This window comes from Pelodiscus sinensis, chromosome 5 (genome assembly GCF_052426305.1).
Source record: "Pelodiscus sinensis isolate ZL-2025 chromosome 5, ASM5242630v1, whole genome shotgun sequence".
Lineage (NCBI taxonomy): Eukaryota > Metazoa > Chordata > Testudines > Trionychidae > Pelodiscus > Pelodiscus sinensis.
In genome coordinates, this window is record NC_143056.1 from 118,999,036 (window position 1) to 119,024,596 (window position 25,561).

Sequence of the window (25,561 nt, forward strand, 5' to 3'; positions counted from 1 at the left end):
AGCCTCTGTGTAGATGCATCCTAAGGGTACATCTACACTGCACACTTATTTTGAAATAAGCTATTCCAGAAGAAATACTCCAAAATAGCTTATTTTGAAATAGCACGTCTACGCTACTGAGAAGCCTCAAAATTAGTCAAAGGCAGGCTCCCCTAATGTGGACGTGGTACCTCGATTTAGAGCCTCACGAAGAACTAGGTAGTAATTACTTTGAATGGCCCTGGGGAGGAGCTGTTTCGAAATGGCAGCAGAAGAATGCCGACACTCCAGCTATTTTGAAATAGCTCTTTCGGAATAGGCATTATTCCTTCTGGAGTAAGGTTTACAGAAGTCTGAATATGCCAATCATTATTTTGAATTTATTCCGAAATAATGTAATTTCTGTGTAGACACTCGCGTTGTTATTTTGGAATAATGGCCGTGTAGATGCCCCCTAATGTGCCACATGACTCCTCGTTGTTTTTGCAAATACAGACTAAAATGGCTACCCCTCTGAGAGTTTTCATATTTGAACAGGCTGTAATCAGAATTGTAACCCATATAATACTTGGGTCCAAGTATAATCTTTGGACACGGTGATTCTACTGTTTGTGCCTATCCTTCACCAAGACCACAGACATGAGATTTAGAGGAATATTACTAGTACTTACTGGATCACAGTCTTCTGGGTAAAAGAGTGGACAGACTTTCTTTATATAGATAGGAACAAACTGATCCTCAATTTGTTCACATTTATAGAAAGTACAATTATCACCAGGCTCATGCCAGACTTCTCCAACCTGTAAGCAATTAACATTTGTAAAAGGTTAATGCAAATCTACAAGTTATTTCTTAAAAAAAAATTATATTTACAAACCATTTACTACAGGGTGATTATTTTGCCAAAAGCTGATGTATAGTTCTTGAGGGCTAAGTCAGGTGAGTTCCTGCTGAGGGCATTTGTAATGTTAGCAGCATAGCTATTATTGTGTAATTAATAAAGCCCAGTTCATTAAGGCTACATGTACACTGCAGTCTTCTTGCGCAAGAAGCTTTATGCGGGAGAGATCATCCGCAAAAACTTCTTATGCAAGAGCGCGTCCGCACTGCAAAAGCGCATCAGAAAAGCAATGCGCTTTTGCGCAAGAGAGCGTCAAGACCGCATGGATGCTCTCTCACAAGAAATCTCTGATTGTCTTTAACAGAATGGCCACCAGAACACCTGTGCTTCTTTTGATAGGCTATTTTTGCACACACACCCGTTTCCTGTCCCCACACACCTTTTTGTGTAAGAGCTCTTGCGCAAAAAGGAATTATTCTTCATAGAAAGAGGAATACCTATACTGCAAAAACCCCTCTGTTCTGTTGATTCACTGTAAATTTTCTTGTGCAAAAATGTGCTTGAGGTGTGGATGCTTTGCGAGTTTTTGTGCACAAACAACTGATTTTGCACAAAAACTCTGCAGTGTAGACATAGCCTAAGTGTGAGGAGGCTATAATTCTACCCCTACACTTTCAAGATCACTTTAATAACAGATTCACATATCCCTATTTACTCAACTACCTCTGAATTACTGTCAAGTGATAATCACACAATACAAACTAGCGTTACCACAGAAATGTAGAGAGTGTACAGGCTGGTTTGGGAGGGAGACAACCTAACACGGGAGCAGATACAGTGAGTGAATGCAATCAACACAAGGACAGACAGAGAAAGGAGAACGGAGTTCTCAAAAACATTAAAACAGTAGTTACCGGAAGCACGTGGACTTTGTCATCGTTCACCTTCACTACACAAGCTTCTTGTACACATTTGCCACAGCACTGTCCATCTTCCATCTTATATGCATAGCCCTGTTTATAAAGGAATATAAAAGGAATTGCACTGAGTCAAGGATGCTCATTTCCTCTCAGGCAGGTTTTTAAACTGTGACACTCACCAGTGGGCACTCTGTGTCACATGCAATGGGCTGGCAGGCCACCATGTTCCTCTGGCTCCCTGGCTCTACTTCATCAGAGCAGACGCACTTTTCACAGGTACCTTTTGGAATGACCGCTCCAGGCTAAACAAAGTCAAAGGAGGCTTGTGAATAGTCAGTAAAAATCAATGGCTTCATGTAGGTATTTCACAGATGGGAAATACTGGGCTAAAGTCTTTAACCCACTTTCTTTATCCACAGTCCCATCGTTGGTGATATGGGCATGTTATTTTTCGTGGCGAAAATTCCTTATGCAGAGGGCGATGGAATGTTGGTTTTTGAGGAAGTAATGACCAATGTTTAACACAGCCTTTGTGCAAATAATATACATTTTAGATCCCTGCTAAAATTCAGAATCACTTTTTGTTCTATTACACTGTTATTTAGTGTTATGATCATGCCCAGGATGCCCAGTCATGGGCCAATACCCCACTCTTCTGGGCACTGCACACTACTACGTTTTAGAATAAGTAACATTTATGTACATACCTTGTAGAAAATTCCATTGCTTACACAGCCTGGTACTAGCTCTGCAAGGAGAAAAAAACAAAACAATGTGATACAAATGAAGTTTTTAAAAAAGAAACAGAAAGATATGAAAAGCTAAGTCGGTTGTGAGGAGATACAACAACAGAATATAACTCATTTACGCTGTGCTGCTCAGACTGCTTTCTTCAACATCTTGGCTACGTCTTGGCAGCTGCTTTTGCGCAAAATCCTGCCTGTCTAGACGCACCTCTTGATGGGCGTAGATAATTCACAAAAAGAAGAACTTAATACTTACTACAGCTGAAGATAGTACAACAATTTCCTTTCAGAACTTCTGTGATTAACTCATATCCTGGTTCACAGCTCTGCACTGATTTTGGGCATGCCTTTGTGTCACATCCTATATGAGAGAGAAAACAAGGAGTTTGACTTAGTTTAGTACAGAAGATTTTGTATTATATGAACAAAAACTTCTGAAGTTTCCTCCCTCCCTAGTCCATAATTGGCATCCTAGCTGTGTGAGTAAGCATGAAGATGGGGTTTCCTAATGCATATCTTATGAAGAAACATTAGAAGAACCTCTGTAAAACCTTATTTCAAGTTCATGAGCTTTATTCTTAACCTTAATTCTTAAATAGTTTAAGGTTGTGGCCCAGAAGAGTGGGTTAGTAGAAACTTCTTTTTCCAGTCAGACACAGGTTTGAAAAGGAAAATTTATAGGGATCGAGAATCTAGTTACTTTCAGGAATTCACAGAATCTCTACTCTGGCTTATAAAAGTTCTGGAGATTTTTGTGAAATAGCTTAGAACTTTCGGTAACAGAGAGTTTTTTGGTGGGATTGAATGGTGGTAATAGCACAGTCTTGTTGGTGGAGGTATTATTTACTTATTAAGGGCTGTACACTTTGTTTTTTTCCCAATATTTAAAATAATTGGAAATTTCAAATGGCTTTTTGGGAGGTATGGTTTCCCTGTAGGGGTTATATCCTGGGTTCTTTTTTCTTTCTTGGAAATGAAATATATTTCTTTGGAAAGGGGCTCAGTTCAGCCATTTTACAGATGCTGTGCAAAAGATGTGGGGTGTTGTGATGGGACAAGTGGGCACAATATGAACAAAACAAAGTTCAAATTAAATTAAATTCCCCACAATCTAAGCAATATTTTCCACATGGACGAGCTGGGAGAATTCTTACGGCATTCAGTCTGGACACAGCATGGGTCTTCTGGTGACAGCGACTGAACAGGTACAAACCCTGGGTCATCACAAGAGACTGGTGGTTGTGGTTTACATGTGTGCTTTTTACACTGCACTGTAAGAGTGTAATTGTCACAGAAACAATCTTGGCAATTGCTTCTCCACTGGTCTCCAGCCTGTAAAAATAAATTATTTAGAACTGAGTCAGACTATTTGCCCTAGTTCACTTGTTCATGATATAAAATGGGTCTTGTAGAACTAGATGGAATTAAAAAACCCCCCTGAGATTGCAAACTTTGATAGCTATAACTAAATTTTCCTCCATGCGGCCCTTCATTTCTAATAAACTTTCCATGCATAATTCCAGAAAATAAAAGAAACCTATATGCGGATCCTTTAGAACGCCTATTTGTCCTTTATTTTCAGACTGTAATGGCAAGATTAGAAATTGAAGAACCCATTATCTGTAATTTAGGCACTCATAAAATTACACAGAGTTCCAGAATTCAGACACATGCATATTCTTTTTTAAGATTTAGGAGGGACTCATGTTTTACAAAAATAAATATTCTTCAAAATCTATTAAAATGTTTGGCAAACCCAGTGTTCCTAAACCCCAAATGTTGCTTTGGCTTGCCAGTCTATATCTGATAAAAAATACTGATTGTATTACTCACTGCTTTGGGCAGTCCATCTGGTCCTATACAGATATCTGAAAAAAAAGAAGAAAAGATAGATCTTAACATTAGTGCTACTGAGATGATGTAGAATAAATGTGATGGGAGTAGGTGAAGCTACTGCAACCAGAAACAGCCTGCAGATAAATACTAGAAGAAGAGGGCTGACAGATTCATGCAGACATTGGTGCAATTCTTCAGAGATGAAAGGTGGGCATATTTTCCAGATAAATGCTGAAAAGAACACACCAGAAATACCTTTTTGTCAGTTTGAATGTGTCACAGGTTCATAATACACTGAGGACACACTTTAAAATTAATATACCCAGTAAAGTAGGGGCAGGGATCATGATAGAAGAAATGCAATGTGTTAGTTTTTCACTCCAGAATACAATGGCTGTAATTAAGGACATATATGTACAATGAATTCTCAGCTCAGTGACTAGTGCACATTTAGCCATACCATAAAATGACCAAACTGGCAATTATGATGATCAGTCTGTGCCCAGATGAGGCAGAGCACGCTAAAAGGAGGAGGTTTACAAGGCAGAATTAAGGTTCTTTGGCAGAGTGGTGTATAGGAATCTTGCATGGGCCATAACAGCAGTAGCTCTGGAATTAGCCTGCATTATTAGTTATTGGCTTTCATAACCAATAATAGTTCACATTATTCAACATTCTTTATAAAACTATCAAGGGCCCAATCTAACACCTATTGAAATGAATGGGAAGGCATGCATTGATCTCAGTGGACATTGGATCAAATTCTAGATCAACAACAATACTAACTCTTATATAGAATTTTTCATCAGTAGATCTCAATGAGCTTCACAGAGGAGGATAACTGTTATTATTTCCATTTTACATATAGGAAGACTAAAAACTCAAGAGACTTTTCCAGTGTCAGTGGCAGAGATGGGAACTCATGCCTTCTCATTCCCAGTCCAAAGCCCTATCTACTCCCAAAGTTTAAAACAAACAAACAAACAAACAAACAAACAAAAAACCCAATAACAAACTTACTGCAGCTTGGGACACAGACACCACTGTTTGCATTGAACATAATCTTTCCTTCAGGACAGAAACATCCTTCAGTTAGGCCAGTGCCATTGTGTTGAATAGCCCTAGAGTGAAGAGAGACATATGTTAGTGTACAGATCTCTTACACTTTAATAGCCAAGTGCAATCTATGCAGGAAGTCACATATAGATGATGCGAAGAAGGAAAATAAATCAGCTCTTTTAAGAAGCAATAGGAATTTCAGATTAAGTTCTTTATTAATTAACAGATCTGGTGGAATAATGATACCCGTATATTTGATTCATGAAAAAATGCCAAAATTCACTATGGATACTTTGATTAGCTCCATTTATAAAGGATCCCAAATGAGAAAAATCCATAAATACACATTGATCTAAATGGTTTGCTTGTACGTTCTTTTCATACCTTTGATCACAGGTAGGAGGATTAAGAGGTCCACATGGTTTATACACTTTGTCAGCTGGACAATTATATGCTGTAGGAGAAAGGGAAAATGTGAGAAGGTTAAACAGATGACAGATGGCATTTCAGTTTGGGTTATATTTTGTAGAAAGAGGTCCCATGCATCTAAGGCCCCAAACTTTTAAGTGGTCTTTCCAATCCCTCCCCTTATTCATTCTGGCTTTCTGTCAATAAGGCACTCACTGAAGCAGTGAGTAAGACTCATGAGCTAGGTTGAGTTGGGATGTAAGAATTTTAGTTTATCCATTCATTTTATATCATTTTTCATCAGGAACTTTCCAGTCCTCTCTTCCCCTCTCTGAAATCTCATGTTATTCATCTATAACGAGCAAGCAAGTGCTATCACAAAGCAAATTAGTAGCTTGCACTTTCACAAAACGGCTCATCAGATTCTAGTCTTAGTGATACCTATGTAAATTCACAATAACTTCCCTGTAGCTATGCTGGATTTACATTAGTCTGGGATGAGAGTGTGACCTTTACAGTATTACTTCTGTGACACTCCATGCTGACAACAATTTGTGAACCAAATCTGGTTAATCTGATTATTGTGGCCATATTCTATCCAAAAAAAAACCAGTGAGACAAACCTATTCAAATTTTTATAGGGACATTAAATACATTGAGGAAGCATGAAATGCATGACTAACTAACTAAACAAGTCCCCAGATATCACTTCATTAACATAAGTATTTGTTAATGCTGCAGTACTTACGGCATTTGCCTTTGGTCTCTCCTCTCCAGTCAATACAAACACCTCTAGTGGCACACAGAGTGGCATATATCTCCAAGCTGGAACACTGAATGGATGAATTGGTAATGTGACACGCATCAAAGACACAGCCCTTGTAATAATCTTCTGGTGGTATCACCTTGTGGCATTCTTCGAAGGCTCTTTAAACACAGCAAAGAAGAAGAAAAAAGTTTAATTTCCCAGTTTCTATAGAAAAGTGATTCTTGTCAAAGAGGAACATCATAGTGTGAGGATATCATCCTTCTTCTTGGTATAAGTTTGACTGAAATTTAACTCGGGACTGCTCGAAAAGTGGGCACAAATGTGGGAGAAAGACTCCAGAATAGAAAGATGGAGAAGTCTGAAACCATGATGTAGAATGTATTTTAGATTGTTTTATGGATCAAGGAATCTGATTTTCTGTCTAAGTCTTCCTAAACAAGACTCATCGGCATCTTACAAATGTAAAGTGCTGTTATTGTTTGAAAAGCATGAATTGGTGTGAATAGATACACTTGTGGAAAGCAGGTGGGAAGTAGATGATTTTGTGGTTAAAGTACATAATTGCAAGCCATGAGATTTAGGTTTTCTTACTTGCCAGGCCCCTGACTTGCTGACAGTATCCAAACCCTCTCCCCAGAGAGCTATGGAGATTTCCTTGGTGTAAACAGAAATGTGGTTTCCACTTGCAGAGAACTTCTATTACGTTTGCCTCTTTGTGCAGCTGTCACATAATTGTTTGGCCTTCAGATATGAGTGTAAGGCCAAAACCACTGGGTTTGTGTCTGTATTTGTTGATAAAGGCTTGTTGGAGATATACAGGTTGTACCTTCAGAAACAGGCACTCTCTGGTCCGGCAACATCTGTCATCTGGTAGGAGCCTAAGGGCAGGAGGACCAGCTGGGGCCAGGGAAACATGCAGGCAGCGTGGGGCTGGGCCAGAGACCCCAGAAGCAGTGCGGGGCTGGAGTCTGTGGGCACCTTCCCAGTAGCATGGGGCAGAGCCACTGTGGCAGCCCCCAGGAGCATGGAGCTGGAGTTGGAAGCCCAGAGTAGCATGAGGCCAGAGCCCTGCGGCAGCCAGCTGGAGCATGGGACTGGGGTGGCCTCAGATGTGCGGGATCAGAGTCCTACAGCAGGAGCCAGAGCCTGTGCTGCCCAGGGAGCCAGTAGCAATGGGGCAAGCAGCCCAGCCAGGTTGAAGGGTGGAGAGCAAGGCAGGGTGCCCGCTGGGACAGTCTGCCAGCAGCAGGCAATGGGTTTGGGAGCCTGTGATAGGAGATCTCCCTGATCAGGCAAATTCTCTGGGACCGGTTAGTTCCCGACAGTACCGGATCAGGGAGGTCCAACCTGTAGTTCTTATCTTCATCCCTTTAATAAGATTTTAGATTACTTTTGCTTATTTAAGGAACAGCAAATTAATTCATTTGTATCTTACTCGCTCAAAATGATCTTGCACAGAGTAGGAGGGGCACAGCTGGGAGATGGAGTGGTGATGTTGGGTGCTGGTGTTGGTATTGGTGTTCCTGCACAGTATTTCTTCTTGTCATCATCAACCTTCCAGTGGTGAGCCATTTCGCTACAGGAAGAAATGATCTTACCACTTGGCAGGCGGCATTCATCTGATTTGTTATTTGTGCATGTACCTGGAAGAGATCAAATGTAACCAGATCAGAAAGGTGTGAGCCATTGGCAAAGTGCACAACATATTAAGTTAACATCAAATTCAAAACGGATAAGCACAATTCAAGGATCAAGCACCTTGTAAGTTTAGATCACTTGATCTAAACACAGAGTGCATCATTTTTTTGAGTTTACTTAATAATTGTTTATGTAGGATTAAAATTATAAAACAAAAATTAGCTCATTGCAGTATTAAGCATTTAAACATATTTGTTAGAAGCAGAGTAAAGTTATATAAAAAAGTAACAACGGATGAGACCCAAATTCTCCCTAAATCCATTTACTTTACTTTGAGGAATTTCACTTGATTATAACTACGAGGCTCAGGGAATACACATAGGAAGAGAGTGAGAAAGAGGATTAATGCATCTATCTTACCGCACTGTCCTTCAGTATTATTGCCAAATTTGCTGAATGGGAGTTTCACTGAGAAGATCATCCCACTGAAAGTGGCGGTAAGTCCAATCTCACGTATTTCAACAACCATGTTGATGCCAAGCATGGAAACAGAAATGCCATCTTTCACAAAGCCTGGTTTGACAACTGATTTATTGAAGATAATCTGCATATGGGGTTAAAATTACATCACCGCTGGAGTAATTTTTGTTAGACACATATTTTAAAACAATTGGTTTTCTAATCTTTATAATCATATAATTTCACAAAGATCTATCCCATGTTCCTCCTATCCCACCTGACTCCCTTATAATAACTGTTTTAAAAAATTTTTCCTTTCTGTGTTGCTTTGCAGTCCTGAAATAAAAATGTCACCCATCATTTTTATATAATTACTTTTTTCATCTTTAAATTAAGCTATGTCTTGCATTTGCCACATATACATTCCAGGGACTATCAAAAGGTATGGAGCCCTTGGTTGGTGATACTGTTCTTCGTAAATTATTTCTATATTAGGAACATAACTCCTTTCTTATTTGATTGGGATGGAGGAGAGAGAGTTGCAGATCCTCACAACCATTCTATTTCGATTGGGAATCATTGGGTTACATTTTACAATATGCTCTATGCTATCTCTGGCTGTGGCTAATGAATGCTTGGTACAGACCTACACATATATTTGCATTTCCCCTCCCCCATCCTGGACTATCTGAGTGCCAGGTCTGCCCCCAAAATAAAGTAGGGTTGCATGAAGCCACTTCTAATTTTCATCAATTGCCAACAACAATTTAGGATTACTCGGGTAAATGGATTCTCTAGTTCATCTCTTTAGCCACATCTGCTTTTCCACCAAATAGGAACAGAGTGGAGAAGGAGCTATGAAGGAGTCCATTCAGCTAGCTTACATGGATTGGGTGCTGGTTTTCCTCATCAGGGGGGAACTCATCTTCTAGTGTACACTTGTGCACCTTTGTATCTATCTTTTGTGCACAACACACGAGTTTGCATCAGACAGAAATCCCTGAGCAGCAAGCATTTCCACTACCGGTCTCACAAGAGATTGTGTCTTAATTGAATAAAAAAATAGAACACCTTGTTTAATTCATCTGCATCAATGACATATCCCATGGGCTGGTGTCTCTTGCTGGAACTCATAATTTAACCTTGTACTTACAATAGCACATGTCCCCTTGTCTTTGAACCACCATATACTTGGGAATTTACCTCTGTCAAATGCATCCACTTTTTCCATAACTTTGTATTTTTCCACTACAGATAGCTCTAACTCCCTAAGCTGACTATAATGCGTTAGCTTAATGAGAATCAGAGCCATCCTATCTGTAGGATGAATTGGGGCAGCTGCCGCAGACCCAACACTTTTGGGGGCCCCATGGCAGCCATCCTGATCATCCTATGGATGCAAGGGACCTGGGAGGATTACGGGGTCTGGTGCAGAGGCAGCAGAGGTCCCCCCATGCAGGGAGTGGGAGCCAGAGTGGCCCTGCAGCCTGCCCTGCACCACTGCTGCCTGCCACACTGCTCTCTCCCAGCTGGTTGTGCTCATCTTCTCAGTGGCAGCAGGAATCAGAGCACTCCAGCCCCAGGATGCTCCACTTCTCATTGCCACAGAGAAGCAAGCTGCTGTGGGCTAGGAGAATGGTGGGGCAGGATTCTGGCTCCCGCTGCCCACATGGTAGAGTATGGGGAGGTGACAAGCGCTGCTGCCACAGCATTAGGCCCCCTGTAATCTGGCCTGCATTGTTTGGGAGAGAAGAAAAGGAGGTAACGGCACAATGGAGCCAATGCGGGGGTTGCCTTGTGTTTGGACACACAGTAGAGGGGAGGGGAGGGTTGCTCCAGGCCACATGCTCCACTTGAGAACTGGCATAATATTTTTTATTCTATGATGTCCTCTGCCTATGCCATTTCTATGCTACAATGAACACAAATGGACTCAGTATTACAAATGCCTGTATATCTTATTTCTGCTTAGCTGAAATAGAAAGCTTAATAGAAACCCTGCAAACACTTTAAAGAATGATATTTTACCTTATTAGTCATTGCTCCATTAGAGAGTTCACGCGTCATCACTACCTGGGTGGTATTGTAGTAAACAATAATGGCGTGTGGACAGGAAAGACCATCTTCCGCATCGCAGAAGTAATTGTCAATGTCAATACGGAAGTTGCCATATTTAGGGATAATCTGCTTCACGAGTACATATGTGCAGTTGTCAAGGAATGTGTAATATTTTCCATCAAATGTAATGTAGTGAGGATCACCCCAGCCGCTACAGACACCTGGTAAAGAGGAAAAATGTAGCAGTTGAGACTAAAATAGGTTTACAAGAAAGAGTTCAGAAAGTTAAGCCAGTAACACAAACTTCTAGGTAGCCCTGGAACCATGAGAACCAAATTGCCACATATTCCATTTAATTGTTTTCTATATTTTCAGTGATGTTCTCTCTTCATTTGTCACTTACATTCACATTCATAGTGGTAACAGCAGCCATCCTCACTGAAGATCTTTACAGGTGGGTACCCATTGGCACAGGTAATTTTCTCAACAGGTGGACATTTCACTTGCTGTATAGCAATTTTGTTGTTTCCCTCGCAAGTTGCAGTGGTGCAGTTGGATAACTTCCATGTTTCACCTATCTGTTAAAAAACAAAGAATTGGTGTCACAAGAGCTTGGAATTAGGTTTGAGCTTTATACAGATTTTTAGTTCCAAAATGCTAAGATGCTTGCAATGTTTGTGAAGTTACTTTTCATATAATGTATGTCTTCTTTCTTATAATGCAATCCTTCTTCTTTGTTTGTTGTGCAGGACATTTTACCTGAGGATGGACAGTAGTGGCACCATTTTTTTGCTCACACTTTCTAAGGCAATTCAATCCAAAGTGGTTAATCATTGAAAATGTCATAATTTAAAAAAATTGAAAACAGACCATTATAAAAAAAGGGTTAATCAGCCCTGACGACAGACTTTGATTCCACTCTGACTTATGATAATAGTCCTAACACTTTTGTGTCTGTGGGAAAAAGACTTAAGACTAAACCCTTGCATTCTTGCGTTACATGGCAATGTGGTGTTCCAAAGTATAGTCTGGTTTCTTGACCACACGGTGCCACAGAAATTCTCAGGAAGGTAGGGGAGGTTCTGTAGCTTCCTTTGTACCCTAAATCTGGACTGTGGCAAGAGGATAGGAGTTCATGACCCTGCATATTCCTTGCAGAATCCTTGTAGATGACACCAGTGCACTGGTTGTGCACAGAACTTCCACTATTTTTTATATGTGCGGAAAAGCATTCTGTTGAGACTCAGCCAAGGGTAATACATGATCAACAAAGCACAAAGATCTCCTTCTGAAGAGTCTGTTTTATACCTCAGAAAATGGGCTGCCAGACAGGATATGAACAACCCATGTCCGCATGAAAGGTCTTTCCCCAATGATGACCAGAGTGGTGGGAAGTGACAACCCTCTCAAGCTCCCACCTATACCCACGTTGCAGAGGTAATTGTTGAAGGTATGTTTTAACCTACAGGAGCCAAATTCCCATTGTTGTACCTGCTCCATGTATGATAACCCAGTCTAAAGCACTTCATGATAGAGTTAGAGCTTGGGTTATGCAAAGAGATGTTGGTCAGGGCACAGAGAAGATTACCGCACCCTAAACATCTCTGGGTTACTGAGTAGAGTAGGCCCAAAGTGTGGAAAAATCTGTGTCCAGAGCATACTCAAGATTTATCAGACCAGTGTAGAGCTAATAAACACAGGAGAAAGAGGCATCCCCATCCCTTACTTCAGTGTAGAGCTGATAAACACAGGAGAAAGAGGCATCACCATCCCTTACTCCAGTGTAGAGAAAGGACAAGACTGGCCATTACAGAATGGAGAGAATAAAGAGATATGCATTGCAATGAAATATTTTGGAAGATTAATTCTCTTTCAAATTAGTAGGTACCAAGTTGCACAAATGAACATGTAATATTGAGATTTGTCTACAAGTGTTTTATACCAATTTTGCATAAACTGGGGCACATGGTCTACTATGAGAATCCATAGAATCATAGAATATTAGGGATGGAAGAGATCTCAGGAGGTTATCTAATCCAGCCACCTGTTCAAAGCAGGACCAGCCCCACCTAAATCATTCCAGCCAGCGTTTTATCAAACCTCACCTTAAAATCTTTTAAGGATAAAGATTCCACCACCATCTTAGGCTACACATTCCAGTGTTTCACCACCCTCTTAATGAAATAGTTTCCCCAAATAGCCAACCTAGACCTCCCCCACTCTAAGTTGAGATGGTTGCTTCTTGTTATCTATCACCAGAATAGCCTAGTTTCATCCTTTTTGAAACTCCCCTTCAGGCAACTGAAGACTCCTATGCAATCCCCCCTCATTCTTCCCAAGACTAAATAATTCCCAATTCCATCGGCCTCTGATATAAATCATGTGCCACAGCCCCCTAAACATTTTCATTGTCCTCTGCTGCACTCTGTCCAATTTGTTCACATACTTTCTGTAATGGGGGCCCCAAAATGGGACACAGTACTCCAGATGTGGTCTCACCAGTGCCAAATGTAGGGGAATAATCACTTTCCTCAATCTGCTGGCAATGCTTCTATTAATGCAGCCCAATATGCAGTTGACACACTGTTGACTTATATCCAGCATCTCGTCTACTGTAATCCTGAGATCCTTTCCCGCACAACAGCTGCTGAGCCAATCAAACCCTAACCTGTAGCAGTACATGGGATCCTTCCATCCTAAGTGTAAGACTCTGCACTTGTCATTCTTGAACCTCACCACATTACATTTGACCCAATACCCCAATTTGTCTAGGTCTCTCTGGACCCTATTCCTACCCTCCAGCATATCTACCTGTCCCCGCAGCTTTGTGTCATCTACCAACTGCATAAGGATGCAAACCAGCCCATCATCGAAATCATTAGTGAGTAGTTTAAGATGGTTTTTAAATTTTAAATATTTTATATTGTACTTTCTAGTGACTCCAATTATTTTTAAAGGTATTGTCTAGGTTGTACAAGAAGGTAAGAGGTAAATACCTTTCTGGGAGGTTTAGCATCTGGACACCCAATTACAGTGGTAGAACTAACTGTTGTGGTAGGAGTTGTAGTTGGTAAAGAGGTTGCAGTTGTAGGTGTAGTTGTTGTTGCTGGAGTTGTTGAATTACATGGCCCCTTAAATCGCTCCACTGAACATGATTTACTACAAATGGCATAAAATATACATCCATCCTTGTCTATTTTGCTGTAAATCAATTCACCTATAAAACATATAAGAATACAAAGAATACAAAATACACAAAGAAAACAAAAAATAACTTACAAATGATTTAGTAAAAAGAGACTGTAACATTGTCAACTAGAAGATTCACCTAGTGTTGCTTGAGCCTCAGCTCAATTAATTTTTGTTTTTCTTCATTGAAATCACTGCTCTGGGATGGAGCTGGGAATAAGGGTTTCCTTATGCAGGCTTTCCCGGAGAGAAAGGACTACCCTAGTCCTTTCTCACTGCAGAAGCTTGGGGCCAGGTGAGAGGTGCTTCTCCATGGACAATGTAGCTCCAGCAGGTACAGCTGAGGAAGGAGTTCATGTCCTCTGGCTGGGGTACATCCAGGTTCATCTGCCCCCCTGCACTCCCCAGCCAGATCGAAAGGAATGGAGAAAACTGTACTTTTCCCTTGCTCTATGTCCCATATGAATGGGGGAGGGAAGGGGAGTTTCTAACCCCTAGCATACCTAAGGCACCAGGGGATGAGAGCACCTAAGGCATCTGGGGATGGGAGACTCAGGGCTGGAGCAGTCCCAGATGGGGGTAGACGCTCCATGCCAGCCTTTACCCCTGCTTGGGGATTCTTTCTCTTCTCTGGATGGTTGTATGCATCCCGGATGCATCGGGGGAGGGGAATGTGAGGCTCCTCCCCCAATCAATTTGCAAATTTGGTGATCCTAGCTATTACTGTTTGCAAGGAGTTATTTTTATGTGTCCCCATACAAATCGGGAAAGAAGGAGGCTTCTGCTTCACTCTCACTCCGCACAATCACGCGCTTGCCTTATTTTAAGTCATTATAATAGGAAGCTGCGAACCAAATATGGTGATTCCGACACTAACTATATAGAAGGAGTCAATGAACAAACGGATGGAGAGATAGACAAATAATATTGGTTCCTCACAGACAAGCACTCTCAAACATAAAGTAGATAGAATATTCCAATCTGCACTTTAAAAATCCACTCAAAAGCCATGAAAAATATCAATATTGAATGAAAACCAATCAATTGTAAAACACTTACCAGAGGCATAGACAGCATCTCCAATTTGGCAAAAGCAGGGTGTGGTTCTGGACACCGGTGATGTTGTGGGAGTTTCTGTGGGAGGCAGAGTAATGATAACTGTTGTGCCTCTGCTTGCACTTGTTCCTGCAGAGGAGATGGTTGGTGATGTTGTGGAGATTAGTGATGTTGTGCTGGTTACATAAGAAGTCGCTGTGCTTGGGTTTGTGGTGGTAATGATTGGAGATGTTTCAGAAGTGGTAGTCTCTGGTGGTTCGGTAACTGTTGTTGGAGTGGTAGATGTGACTCCGATGGTTGTTTCTGTGACTGTAGTTGTTGGTGAATGTGTAGCTGTGGGAGTGGCAGTTGTAGTTCTAATTGAGCACTCAGGGTTTTCTTCACAGCAGAAAATACGTACCTCATAATTTAAACACATTTCACTTTTCCCAGTTTGGTCCTCATTTTTGCACACCAGCCCGTAATTCACATCACACTGCACTACTTGACCAAGTTTGTCGATACTAACGTCTGGTTGGTTTACTGCCCTACATTCAATATTTTCAGGCTTTCTGCAAATTGTTCCTTCTGCTAATTTTATGTTGTCATAGGTTTCAAAATCTCCTTCTTTTGGACCAGCAAATGGGAAATCAACATCAAACCATTCAGACCATGTGCATATCGGCTGACATGGTGTAGTGGAAGAAATGGTTGTTCCTGGAGTTGTGGAGACTGGTGATGTTGTGGGAGTTTCTTTGGGAGGCAGAGTAGTGGTAACTGTTGTGCTTCTGCTTGTGCTTGTTCCTGGAGTGGAGGTTGTTAAGGTGGTTGGTGATATTCTGGAGGTGGGTGATGTTGTGGTTTTTAAAAAACGAGTCGTTGTGCTTGGGCTTGTGGTGGTAATGATTGGAGATGTTTCAGAAGTGGAAGTCTGTGGTGCTTCGGTACCTGTTGTTGTAGTAGTGGTAGACGTTACTCCGGTGGTTGTTTCTGTGACGGTTGTTGGTGTTCGTGTAACTGTAGTGGTGGGAGTTGTGGTTCTAACTGGACACTTAGGGTTTTCTCGACAGCACAACACACGTATCTGATAATTTAAGCACATTTTGTGTTTCCCAGTTTGGTCCTCATTTTTACACACCAGGCCGTAGTTCACATTGCACTGCACAACTTGACCAATCTGGTGGATGCTGAGATGTGGGTGGCTTTCAGCCCTACACTCAATATTTTCAGGCTTTCTGCAGATTGCTGCTCCTGCTGCTTTTATGTTGTCATAGGTTTCAAAGTCTCCTTGATTTGATCCGGGAGAGGGAAAATTGACATCAAACCATTCGGACCATGTGCATATCGGCTGACATGCTGTAGTAGAAGAAATGGTTGTTCCTGGAGTTGTGGAGACTGGTGATGTTGTCGGAGTTTCTTTGGGAGGCAGAGTAGTGGTAACTGTTGTGCTTCTGCTTGTGCTTGTTCCTAGAGTGGAGGTTGTTAAGGTGGTTGGTGATATTGTGGAGGTGGGTGTTGTTGTGGTTTTTACAATACGAGTCGTTGTGCTTGGGCTTGTGGTGGTAATGATTGGAGATGTTCCAGAAGTGGTAGTCTGTGGTGGTTCGGTAACTGTTGTTGTAGTAGTGGTAGATGTGACTCCGGTGGTTGTTTCTGTGACGGTTGTTGGTGTACGTGTAGTTGTGGTGGTGGGAGCTGTGGTTCTGACTGAGCACTTAGGGTTTTCTCGACAGCACAACACACGTATCTGATAATTTAAGCACATTTCATATTTCCCAGTTTGGTCCTCATTTTTACACACCAGGCCGAAGTTCACATTGCACTGCACAACTTGATCGATCTGGTTGATGCTGAGATGTGGGTGGTTTTCTGCCCTACACTCAATATTTTCAGGCTTTCTGCAAATTGCTGCTCCTGCTGCTTTTATGTTGTCATAGGTTTCAAAATCTCCTTGATTTGGTCCGGGAGAGGGAAAATCTGCATCAAACCATTCGGACCATGTGCATATCGGCTGACATGGTGTAGTGGAAGAAGTGGTTGTTTTTGGAGTTGTGGAGACTGGTGATGTTGTGGGAGTTTCTTTGGGAGGCAGAGTAGTGGTAACTGTTGTACTTATGCTTGTGCTTGTTCCTGGAGTGGATGTTGTTAAGGTGGTTGGTGATATTGTGGAGGTGGGTGATGTTGTGGTTTTTACAACATGAGTTGTTGTGCTTGGGCTTGTGGTGGTAATGATTGGAGATGTTTCAGAAGTGGTAGTCTCTGGTGGTTCAGTAACTTTTGTTGTAGTAGTGGTAGATGTGACTCCGGTGGTTGTTTCTGTGACGGTTGTTGGTGTACGTGTAGTTGTGGTGGTGGGAGTTGTGGTTCTGACTGGGCACTTAGGATTTTCTCGACAGCACAACACACGTATCTGATAATTTAAGCACATTTCATATTTACCAGTTTGGTCCTCATTTTTACACACCAGGCCGAAGTTCACATTGCACTGCACAACTTGATCGATCTGGTTGATGCTGAGATGTGGGTGGTTTTCTGCCCTACACTCAATATTTTCAGGCTTTCTGCAAATTGCTGCTCCTGCTGCTTTTATGTTGTCATAGGTTTCAAAATCTCCTTGATTTGGTCCGGGAGAGGGAAAATCTGCATCAAACCATTCGGACCATGTGCATATCGGCTGACATGGTGTAGTGGAAGAAGTGGTTGTTTTAGGAGTTGTGGAGACTGGTGATGTTGTGGGAGTTGCTTTGGGAGGCAGAGTAGTGGTAACTGTTGTGCTTCTGCTTGTGCTTGTTCCTGGAGTGGAGGTTGTTAAGGTGGTTGGTGATATTGTGGAGGTGGGTGATGTTGTGGTTTTTACAATACGAGTCGTTGTGCTTGGGCTTGTGGTGGTAATGATTGGAGATGTTTCAGAAGTGGTAGTCTGTGGTGGTTCGGTAACTGTTGTTGTAGTAGTGGTAGATGTGACTCCGGTGGTTGTTTCTGTGACGGTTGTTGGTGTACGTGTAATTGTGGTGGTGGGAGTTGTGGTTCCGACTGGGCACTTAGGGTTTTCTCGACAGCATAACACACGTATCTGATAATTTAAGCACATTTTATGTTTCCCAGTTTGGTCCTCATTTTTACACACCAGGCCGTAGTTCACATTGCACTGCACAACTTGACCAATCTGGTGGATGCTGAGATGTGGGTGGCTTTCAGCCCTACACTCAATATTTTCAGGCTTTCTGCAGATCACTGCTCCTGCTGCTTTTATGTTGTCATAGGTTTCAAAGTCTCCATGCTTTGGTCCAGGAGAGGGAAAATTGACATCAAACCATTCGGACCATGTGCATATCGGCTGACATGGTGTAGTAGAAGAAATGGTTGTTCCTGGAGTTGTGGAGACTAGTGATGTTGTGGGAGTTTCTTTGGGAGGCAGAGTAGTGGTAACTCTTGTGCTTCTGCTTGTGCTTGTTCCTGGAGTGGAGGTTGTTAAAGTGGTTGGTGATATTGTAGAGGTGGGTGATGTTGTGGTTTTTACAACATGAGTTGTTGTGCTTGGGCTTGTGGTGGTAATGATTGGAGATGTTTCAGAAGTGGTAGTCTGTGGTGGTTCAGTAACTTTTGTTGTAGTAGTGGTAGATGTGACTCCGGTGGTTGTTTCTGTGACGGTTGTTGGTGTACGTGTAGTTGTGGTGGTGGGAGTTGTGGTTCTGACTGGGCACTTAGGATTTTCTCGACAGCACAACACACGTATCTGATAATTTAAGCACATTTCATATTTACCAGTTTGGTCCTCATTTTTACACACCAGGCCGAAGTTCACATTGCACTGCACAACTTGATCGATCTGGTTGATGCTGAGATGTGGGTGGTTTTCTGCCCTACACTCAATATTTTCAGGCTTTCTGCAAATTGCTGCTCCTGCTGCTTTTATGTTGTCATAGGTTTCAAAATCTCCTTGATTTGGTCCGGGAGAGGGAAAATCTGCATCAAACCATTCGGACCATGTGCATATCGGCTGACATGGTGTAGTGGAAGAAGTGGTTGTTTTAGGAGTTGTGGAGACTGGTGATGTTGTGGGAGTTGCTTTGGGAGGCAGAGTAGTGGTAACTGTTGTGCTTCTGCTTGTGCTTGTTCCTGGAGTGGAGGTTGTTAAGGTGGTTGGTGATATTGTGGAGGTGGGTGATGTTGTGGTTTTTACAATACGAGTCGTTGTGCTTGGGCTTGTGGTGGTAATGATTGGAGATGTTTCAGAAGTGGTAGTCTGTGGTGGTTCGGTAACTGTTGTTGTAGTAGTGGTAGATGTGACTCCGGTGGTTGTTTCTGTGACGGTTGTTGGTGTACGTGTAATTGTGGTGGTGGGAGTTGTGGTTCCGACTGGGCACTTAGGGTTTTCTCGACAGCATAACACACGTATCTGATAATTTAAGCACATTTTATGTTTCCCAGTTTGGTCCTCATTTTTACACACCAGGCCGTAGTTCACATTGCACTGCACAACTTGACCAATCTGGTGGATGCTGAGATGTGGGTGGCTTTCAGCCCTACACTCAATATTTTCAGGCTTTCTGCAGATCACTGCTCCTGCTGCTTTTATGTTGTCATAGGTTTCAAAGTCTCCATGCTTTGGTCCAGGAGAGGGAAAATTGACATCAAACCATTCGGACCATGTGCATATCGGCTGACATGGTGTAGTAGAAGAAATGGTTGTTCCTGGAGTTGTGGAGACTAGTGATGTTGTGGGAGTTTCTTTGGGAGGCAGAGTAGTGGTAACTGTTGTGCTTCTGCTTGTGCTTGTTCCTGGAGTGGAGGTTGTTAAGGTGGTTGGTGATATTGTGGAGGTGGGTGATGATGTGGTTTTTACAATACGAGTCGTTGTGCTTGGGCTTGTGGTGGTAATGATTGGAGATGTTTCAGAAGTGGTAGTCTGTGGTGGTTCAGTAACTGTTGTTGTAGTAGTGGTAGATGTGACTCCGGTGGTTGTTTCTGTGACGGTTGTTGGTGTTCGTGTAACTGTAGTGGTGGGAGTTGTGGTTCCGACTGGGCACTTAGGGTTTTCTCGACAGCACAACACACGTATCTGATAATTTAAGCACATTTTGTGTTTCCCAGTTTGGTCCTCATTTTTACACACCAGGCCGTAGTTCACATTGCACTGCACAACTTGACCAATCTGGTGGATGCTGAGATGTGGGTGGCTTTCAGCCCTACACTCAATATTTTCAGGCTTTCTGCAGATCGCTGCTCCTGCTGCTTTTATGTTGTCATAGGTTTCAAAGTCTCCATGCTTTGGTCCCGGAGAGGGAAAATTGACATCAAACCATTCGGACCATGTGCATATCGGCTGACATGGTGTAGTAGAAGAAATGGTTGTTCCTGGAGTTGTGGAGACTAGTGATGTTGTGGGAGTTTCTTTGGGAGGCAGAGTAGTGGTAACTGTTGTGCTTCTGCTTGTGCTTGTTCCTGGAGTGGAGGTTGTTAAGGTGGTTGGTGATATTGTGGAGGTGGGTGATGTTGTGGTTTTTACAATACGAGTCGTTGTGCTTGGGCTTGTGGTGGTAATGATTGGAGATGTTTCAGAAGTGGTAGTCTGTGGTGGTTCGGTAGCTGTTGTTGTAGTAGTGGTAGATGTGACTCCGGTGGTTGTTTCTGTGACGGTTGTTGGTGTACGTGTAATTGTGGTGGTGGGAGTTGTGGTTCCGACTGGGCACTTAGGGTTTTCTCGACAGCACAACACACGTATCTGATAATTTAAGCACATTTTGTGTTTCCCAGTTTGGTCCTCATTTTTACACACCAGGCCGTAGTTCACATTGCACTGTACAACTTGACCAATCTGGTGGATGCTGAGATGTGGGTGGCTTTCAGCCCTACACTCAATATTTTCAGGCTTTCTGCAGATCGCTGCTCCTGCTGCTTTTATGTTGTCATAGGTTTCAAAGTCTCCATGCTTTGGTCCAGGAGAGGGAAAATTGACATCAAACCATTCGGACCATGTGCATATCGGCTGACATGGTGTAGTAGAAGAAATGGTTGTTCCTGGAGTTGTGGAGACTAGTAATGTTGTGGGAGTTTCTTTGGGAGGCAGAGTAGTGGTAACTGTTGTGCTTCTGCTTGTGCTTGTTCCTGGAGTGGAGGTTTTTAAGGTGGTTGGTGATATTGTGGAGGTGGGTGATGTTGTGGTTTTTACAATACGAGTCGTTGTGCTTGGGCTTGTGGTGGTAATGATTGGAGATGTTTCAGAAGTGGTAGTCTGTGGTGGTTCGGTAACTGTTGTTGTAGTAGTGGTAGATGTGACTCCGGTGGTTGTTTCTGTGATGGTTGTTGGTGCACGTGTAATTGTGGTGGTGGGAGTTGTGGTTCCGACTGGGCACTTAGGGTTTTCTCGACAGCACAACACCCGTATCTGATAATTTAAGCACATTTTGTGTTTCCCAGTTTGGTCCTCATTTTTACACACCAGGCCGAAGTTCACATTGCACTGTACAACTTGACCAATCTGATGGATGCTGAGATGTGGGTGGCTTTCTGCCCTACACTCAATATTTTCAGGCTTTCTGCAGATTGCTGCTCCTGCTGCTTTTATGTTGTCATAGGTTTCAAAGTCTCCTTGTTTTGGTCCGGGCGAGGGAAAATTGACATCAAACCATTCGGACCATGTGCATATCGGTTGACATGGTGTAGTGGAAGAAGTGGTAGTTTCTGGAGTTGTGGAGACTGGTGATATTGTGGGAGATTTTATGGGAGGCAGAGTAGTGGTAACTGTTGTGATGGTGCTTGTGCTTGTTCCTGGAATGGTGGTTTTTGTGGTGGTTGGAGATGTTGTGGAGATTGGTGATATTGTCATGACTGGAGTTGTTTCTGGTATTATTGTACTCCTCAGTGTACTTGTTTTTGTTTTACTTTCTGTGGGTGTAGTAGAATATTTCTGGACAGGCTGCGTCTGGTGTTTTGTCGTTGTCTGCAGTTGTGTAATTATTTTTTTTGTGGTTTCTGTCGAGCTTGATTTTAATGTAGTTGTTATCGTGGGTGGGGTGGTTGTTTCTTTTGTAGTCTCTGGGGTGACTGTTACTCTAGTTGTAGTGGGTGAAGTGGTTTCTGAGCATGGTATAATTAAATGCGTGCAACACTGAATTTTGATCTCGTAATTATAGCAGATTGGTGGACTTTGATCTTTGTTATAACATATCAATCCCTTTGTTTTGCTACATGTTACGTTTTGCTCCAGCTCATTTAATGGTGTGTCAGGGAACCTTTCTGCTCTGCATTCAACAGCCTTTGGAGCTTTGCATACTTTGTATCCTTTTGCTCTGATGTTCTTAAACGTATCAAAATCTCCATCGTTGATACCAGAACCAGGGTAACTTACATCATACCACTGTGACCATTCACATACTTCTTTAGTGCAAGTTGTCATGGCTGTTGTCGTTTCTAAAGTTGTAGTTATTCCTGGAGTAGTAGTTATCATTATTGATGATGTAGGTTTTTGTGTTATAGTTGGTGTAATAGTTGCAGCAGTTGTAGTTTCAGTTCTTAATGTAGTGGACATACTTCCTGTTGTTGAACTTATAGTACTAGCATAAGGAGTTGTCACAGTTGCAGAAGTTTCTGTTGTTGTGCCTGTGGTGGTTGTAGTTTGTGTGGTTGTGGTTTTTAAAGGAGTAGTTATTTTAACTTCTTTGGTTGTGGTTTCTCTTGCAGTTGTGGCCGAAATTTCTACTGTTGATGAAGTTGTAGCTTCTGTAGTTGTTGAAGTCAGGGTGGATGCTTCTGTTGAAATGGTGATGTTTCCTGGAATTGTAGTTTTTGTGGTTGTTGTACTGAAAGGTGTAGTTGTAACTGTTGTAGGTTCTCTGGTAGTAGTTGTTAAAGGAGTTGTTGTTTTAATTTCTTTTGTTGTACTTTCTGTTGTGGTAGTTGTTGGAGTCGTTTCTATTGTTGATGAAGGTATAGTTTCTGTAGTTGTAGGAGTCAGGGTGGAGGTTTGTGTTGAAACAATAGCTAGTCCTGTAGTTTTTGTACTTTCTATAGTAGTGGTTGTGGAAGGGCAATGACTAAAATCATCACAGCAGAATACTTTTATTTGATAGTTATAACACATTTGGAACATTCCGTCCTGATCTTCATTCCTGCAAACAAATCCATAGGATACATTGCACTGGATAATTTGGCCAATGCTGTTAATTGATTTTTCTGGAAATTTCTCTGCTCTACATTCAATATTTTCAGGTTTGTTGCAGATCACATTTCCTGCTGCTCTAATATCATCATATGTTTCAGAGTCTCCTTTATTGTCCAGACTGGGAAAATTGACATCATACCATTCAGACCACTTGCATTTTGGTGTACAAGGTGTTATGGATGTGATTGCTGTTGTCGTTGATACAGTTTCTGTTGAAGGGCTAGCAGTTGTTTCAGTGGTTGCTGTTGATGAAGCTGTGGTTCTAAGAGTTGAAGTTGACACAGGAGTTGTTTCTGTGACTAGAGTCGTTGAAGCAGTTTTGGATGTCATGGTAGTTGTTGCAAGAGTAGTTTGTTTTGATTCTGTGGTGATAGGTTTTGCTGTAGTTGTTGCAGATAAAGTTGTCACAGGAATTTCTGGAGTGGTAGGTTTTGTGATGGGTGTTGTAGTTTCAGAAGACTTTGTGGTAGAAGGAGTTGTATATTCACATGGTACAAAGCTACAGCATAAGACGCTGATCTGGAAATTCAGGCAGATCTCTGGATATTGATCTTTATTATAACATATTAGCCCCATTGTTGTGCTGCATTCTACTTTTTGCTCTAGTTCATTTAATGGAGTGTCGGGGAAATCCTCAGCTCTACATTCAACAGCCTTTGGAACTTTACAAACTTTATACCCTTTGGCTTTTAAATTATCAAATGTGTCGAAGTCTCCATCATCGATCCCAGACCCAGGATAGCTCACATCATACCATTGTGACCACTGACATACTTCACGAACGCAGACGGATGTAGTTGGTGCCACTGTGGTTTAAAAAAAAGGAAAATTTAGTACTAAATCATCAAGTTTCAGTGAAGTGTACTAAGAAGCTCTAATGAATATTATTTTTTCTGTTACACTAAGTAGACTAAGTGTGATGATCAACCATCAGCTATAGGAAGAGGTTCTTGTCTAGGCCCTGGTATAAGGGCATGAGCTAGTATATTGATCTCAAAACATATTTATTAAGCTAGTTGAATTGTAATTGCTATCCATTCAAATAGAGAAAACAACACCTAACATATGAATTTCTTGCTATTCTTCGATTTATTACTTTTAAGGTTCAGTCCATTATTTCTTGTGATGTGCTAGAATAAAGAATAATTATCAAAATTATAAAAATAGTTGCATGTTACACATGCATAATTTGCACATTTGGGGGAAAAACATCTTTGAGTGTAATTTTCCATTTTGTGCAGCCTGGTTGCATCTTTATGCACTTTCTCATGAATATTAAGGCCCCAGTCAAAAGCCCACTGAAACTATGGAAAGAGATAACTGAGCTCAGTAAGCTTTGGAGCAGGCTCAATATGCATCTAATTAATTTGCTATATAAATTTATTGTTCAGGAATATGTGACATTGCCTGCACTCCTCTATTTATTCATAAAACAGTTAAGGAATGACTGAATCAGGGATCTAAGCTTCTCTCTCCTGCCCTAATGTGCCTCAAGTTTGTATGAAAGGGGCCCTCTTGTGGGAGAAGAGAGTAGTCCATACTCCTCAAATGATTAATTTCACACATGATACCAAACCACCAGGGCTGCCAATGTGGAGTAAGGAGGAGGGGGCAAAGGTGTCAGTGACCCCAGTGCTTGACAATTTAAAAGGACTTGGCGCTCTGGACCCTTTAAATCTCCACTGGAGACCTGCATGGTGCTATGGATTGGCTAACGGAGGCAGTGCTGAGGGCTGCTTTTTCTAGTCTTGCCTTTCCACCTGAGGCCTGGCCCCTTCCAGGAAGGGAAAGACCTTCCCTTTGCTGATGAGGTCTGGGCAAAATCCATTACTAGCCCTGCAAAAAGCCATTGGTCATGACTTTCAGGCCAGCTTCATCCAGAGAGCTAGAGGTGAAAAGCATGGTATCTCAGTATTGCAGTCTGAGGAGCAATCTATTTACCAACCTTGTTTTCAAAATATTGTAATACCAAGAAAGATTTTAGGAGAAATTAGTCATTCTGCAATTTAATAAGTGAAAAACAGAGAATGATTCTATGGCTGTAGATTTTTTTTTAGTTACTAACTAGAAATTTTCTATATAGCAGTTTAACAAAAATGGTTTAGAAACAGTTGCCACAATGGTTTATAAAATACACGCGGCATTGTTTTTTTTAATGAATCTGTGGGAATTTGAGCAAAGATAGTATCAAAAAGAACATGCACAGTGGCTTTTATTTACTGTGTTTTCATGTTTCAGTTTGTTTTCTACTTATGGTAGAAACTAAATGCAAATATACAACATGCAAATAAAGAAAGAAGTCTTATTAGGTTCTACGTTTCTGATCCATTTGTTAGAGTTATGAACATTTACAATGAAAGCTTTGTTATCCAGCACTTGAATATCTGGAAAAACTTGGTTAACCGGCAGTGCCTCCAGCCACTATACCCGCTTATATTCAGGCACACGTGCCCGACTCCT

At 41.7% G+C, this 25,561-nt stretch overlaps 1 protein-coding gene across 1 annotated transcript in view; it reads right to left on the bottom strand.

The window, feature by feature from the left end:
• MUC5AC (mucin 5AC, oligomeric mucus/gel-forming) overlaps nucleotides 1–25,561 on the bottom strand; it is a 114,743-nt gene that overhangs the window by 51,085 nt on the left and 38,097 nt on the right. The window contains exons 31-46 of the mRNA XM_089778831.1: nucleotides 14,962–23,907; nucleotides 13,710–13,930; nucleotides 11,117–11,291; nucleotides 10,684–10,934; nucleotides 8,617–8,800; nucleotides 7,994–8,201; nucleotides 6,538–6,716; nucleotides 5,766–5,835; nucleotides 5,343–5,443; nucleotides 4,320–4,354; nucleotides 3,641–3,818; nucleotides 2,743–2,847; nucleotides 2,448–2,488; nucleotides 1,920–2,042; nucleotides 1,735–1,833; nucleotides 651–779 (exon numbers count right to left, since the gene is read on the bottom strand). Of these exons, the coding sequence (XP_089634957.1) occupies nucleotides 651–779; nucleotides 1,735–1,833; nucleotides 1,920–2,042; nucleotides 2,448–2,488; nucleotides 2,743–2,847; nucleotides 3,641–3,818; nucleotides 4,320–4,354; nucleotides 5,343–5,443; nucleotides 5,766–5,835; nucleotides 6,538–6,716; nucleotides 7,994–8,201; nucleotides 8,617–8,800; nucleotides 10,684–10,934; nucleotides 11,117–11,291; nucleotides 13,710–13,930; nucleotides 14,962–23,907 (11,045 nt within the window). The remainder of the gene's footprint in view (nucleotides 1–650; nucleotides 780–1,734; nucleotides 1,834–1,919; nucleotides 2,043–2,447; nucleotides 2,489–2,742; nucleotides 2,848–3,640; nucleotides 3,819–4,319; nucleotides 4,355–5,342; nucleotides 5,444–5,765; nucleotides 5,836–6,537; nucleotides 6,717–7,993; nucleotides 8,202–8,616; nucleotides 8,801–10,683; nucleotides 10,935–11,116; nucleotides 11,292–13,709; nucleotides 13,931–14,961; nucleotides 23,908–25,561) is intronic.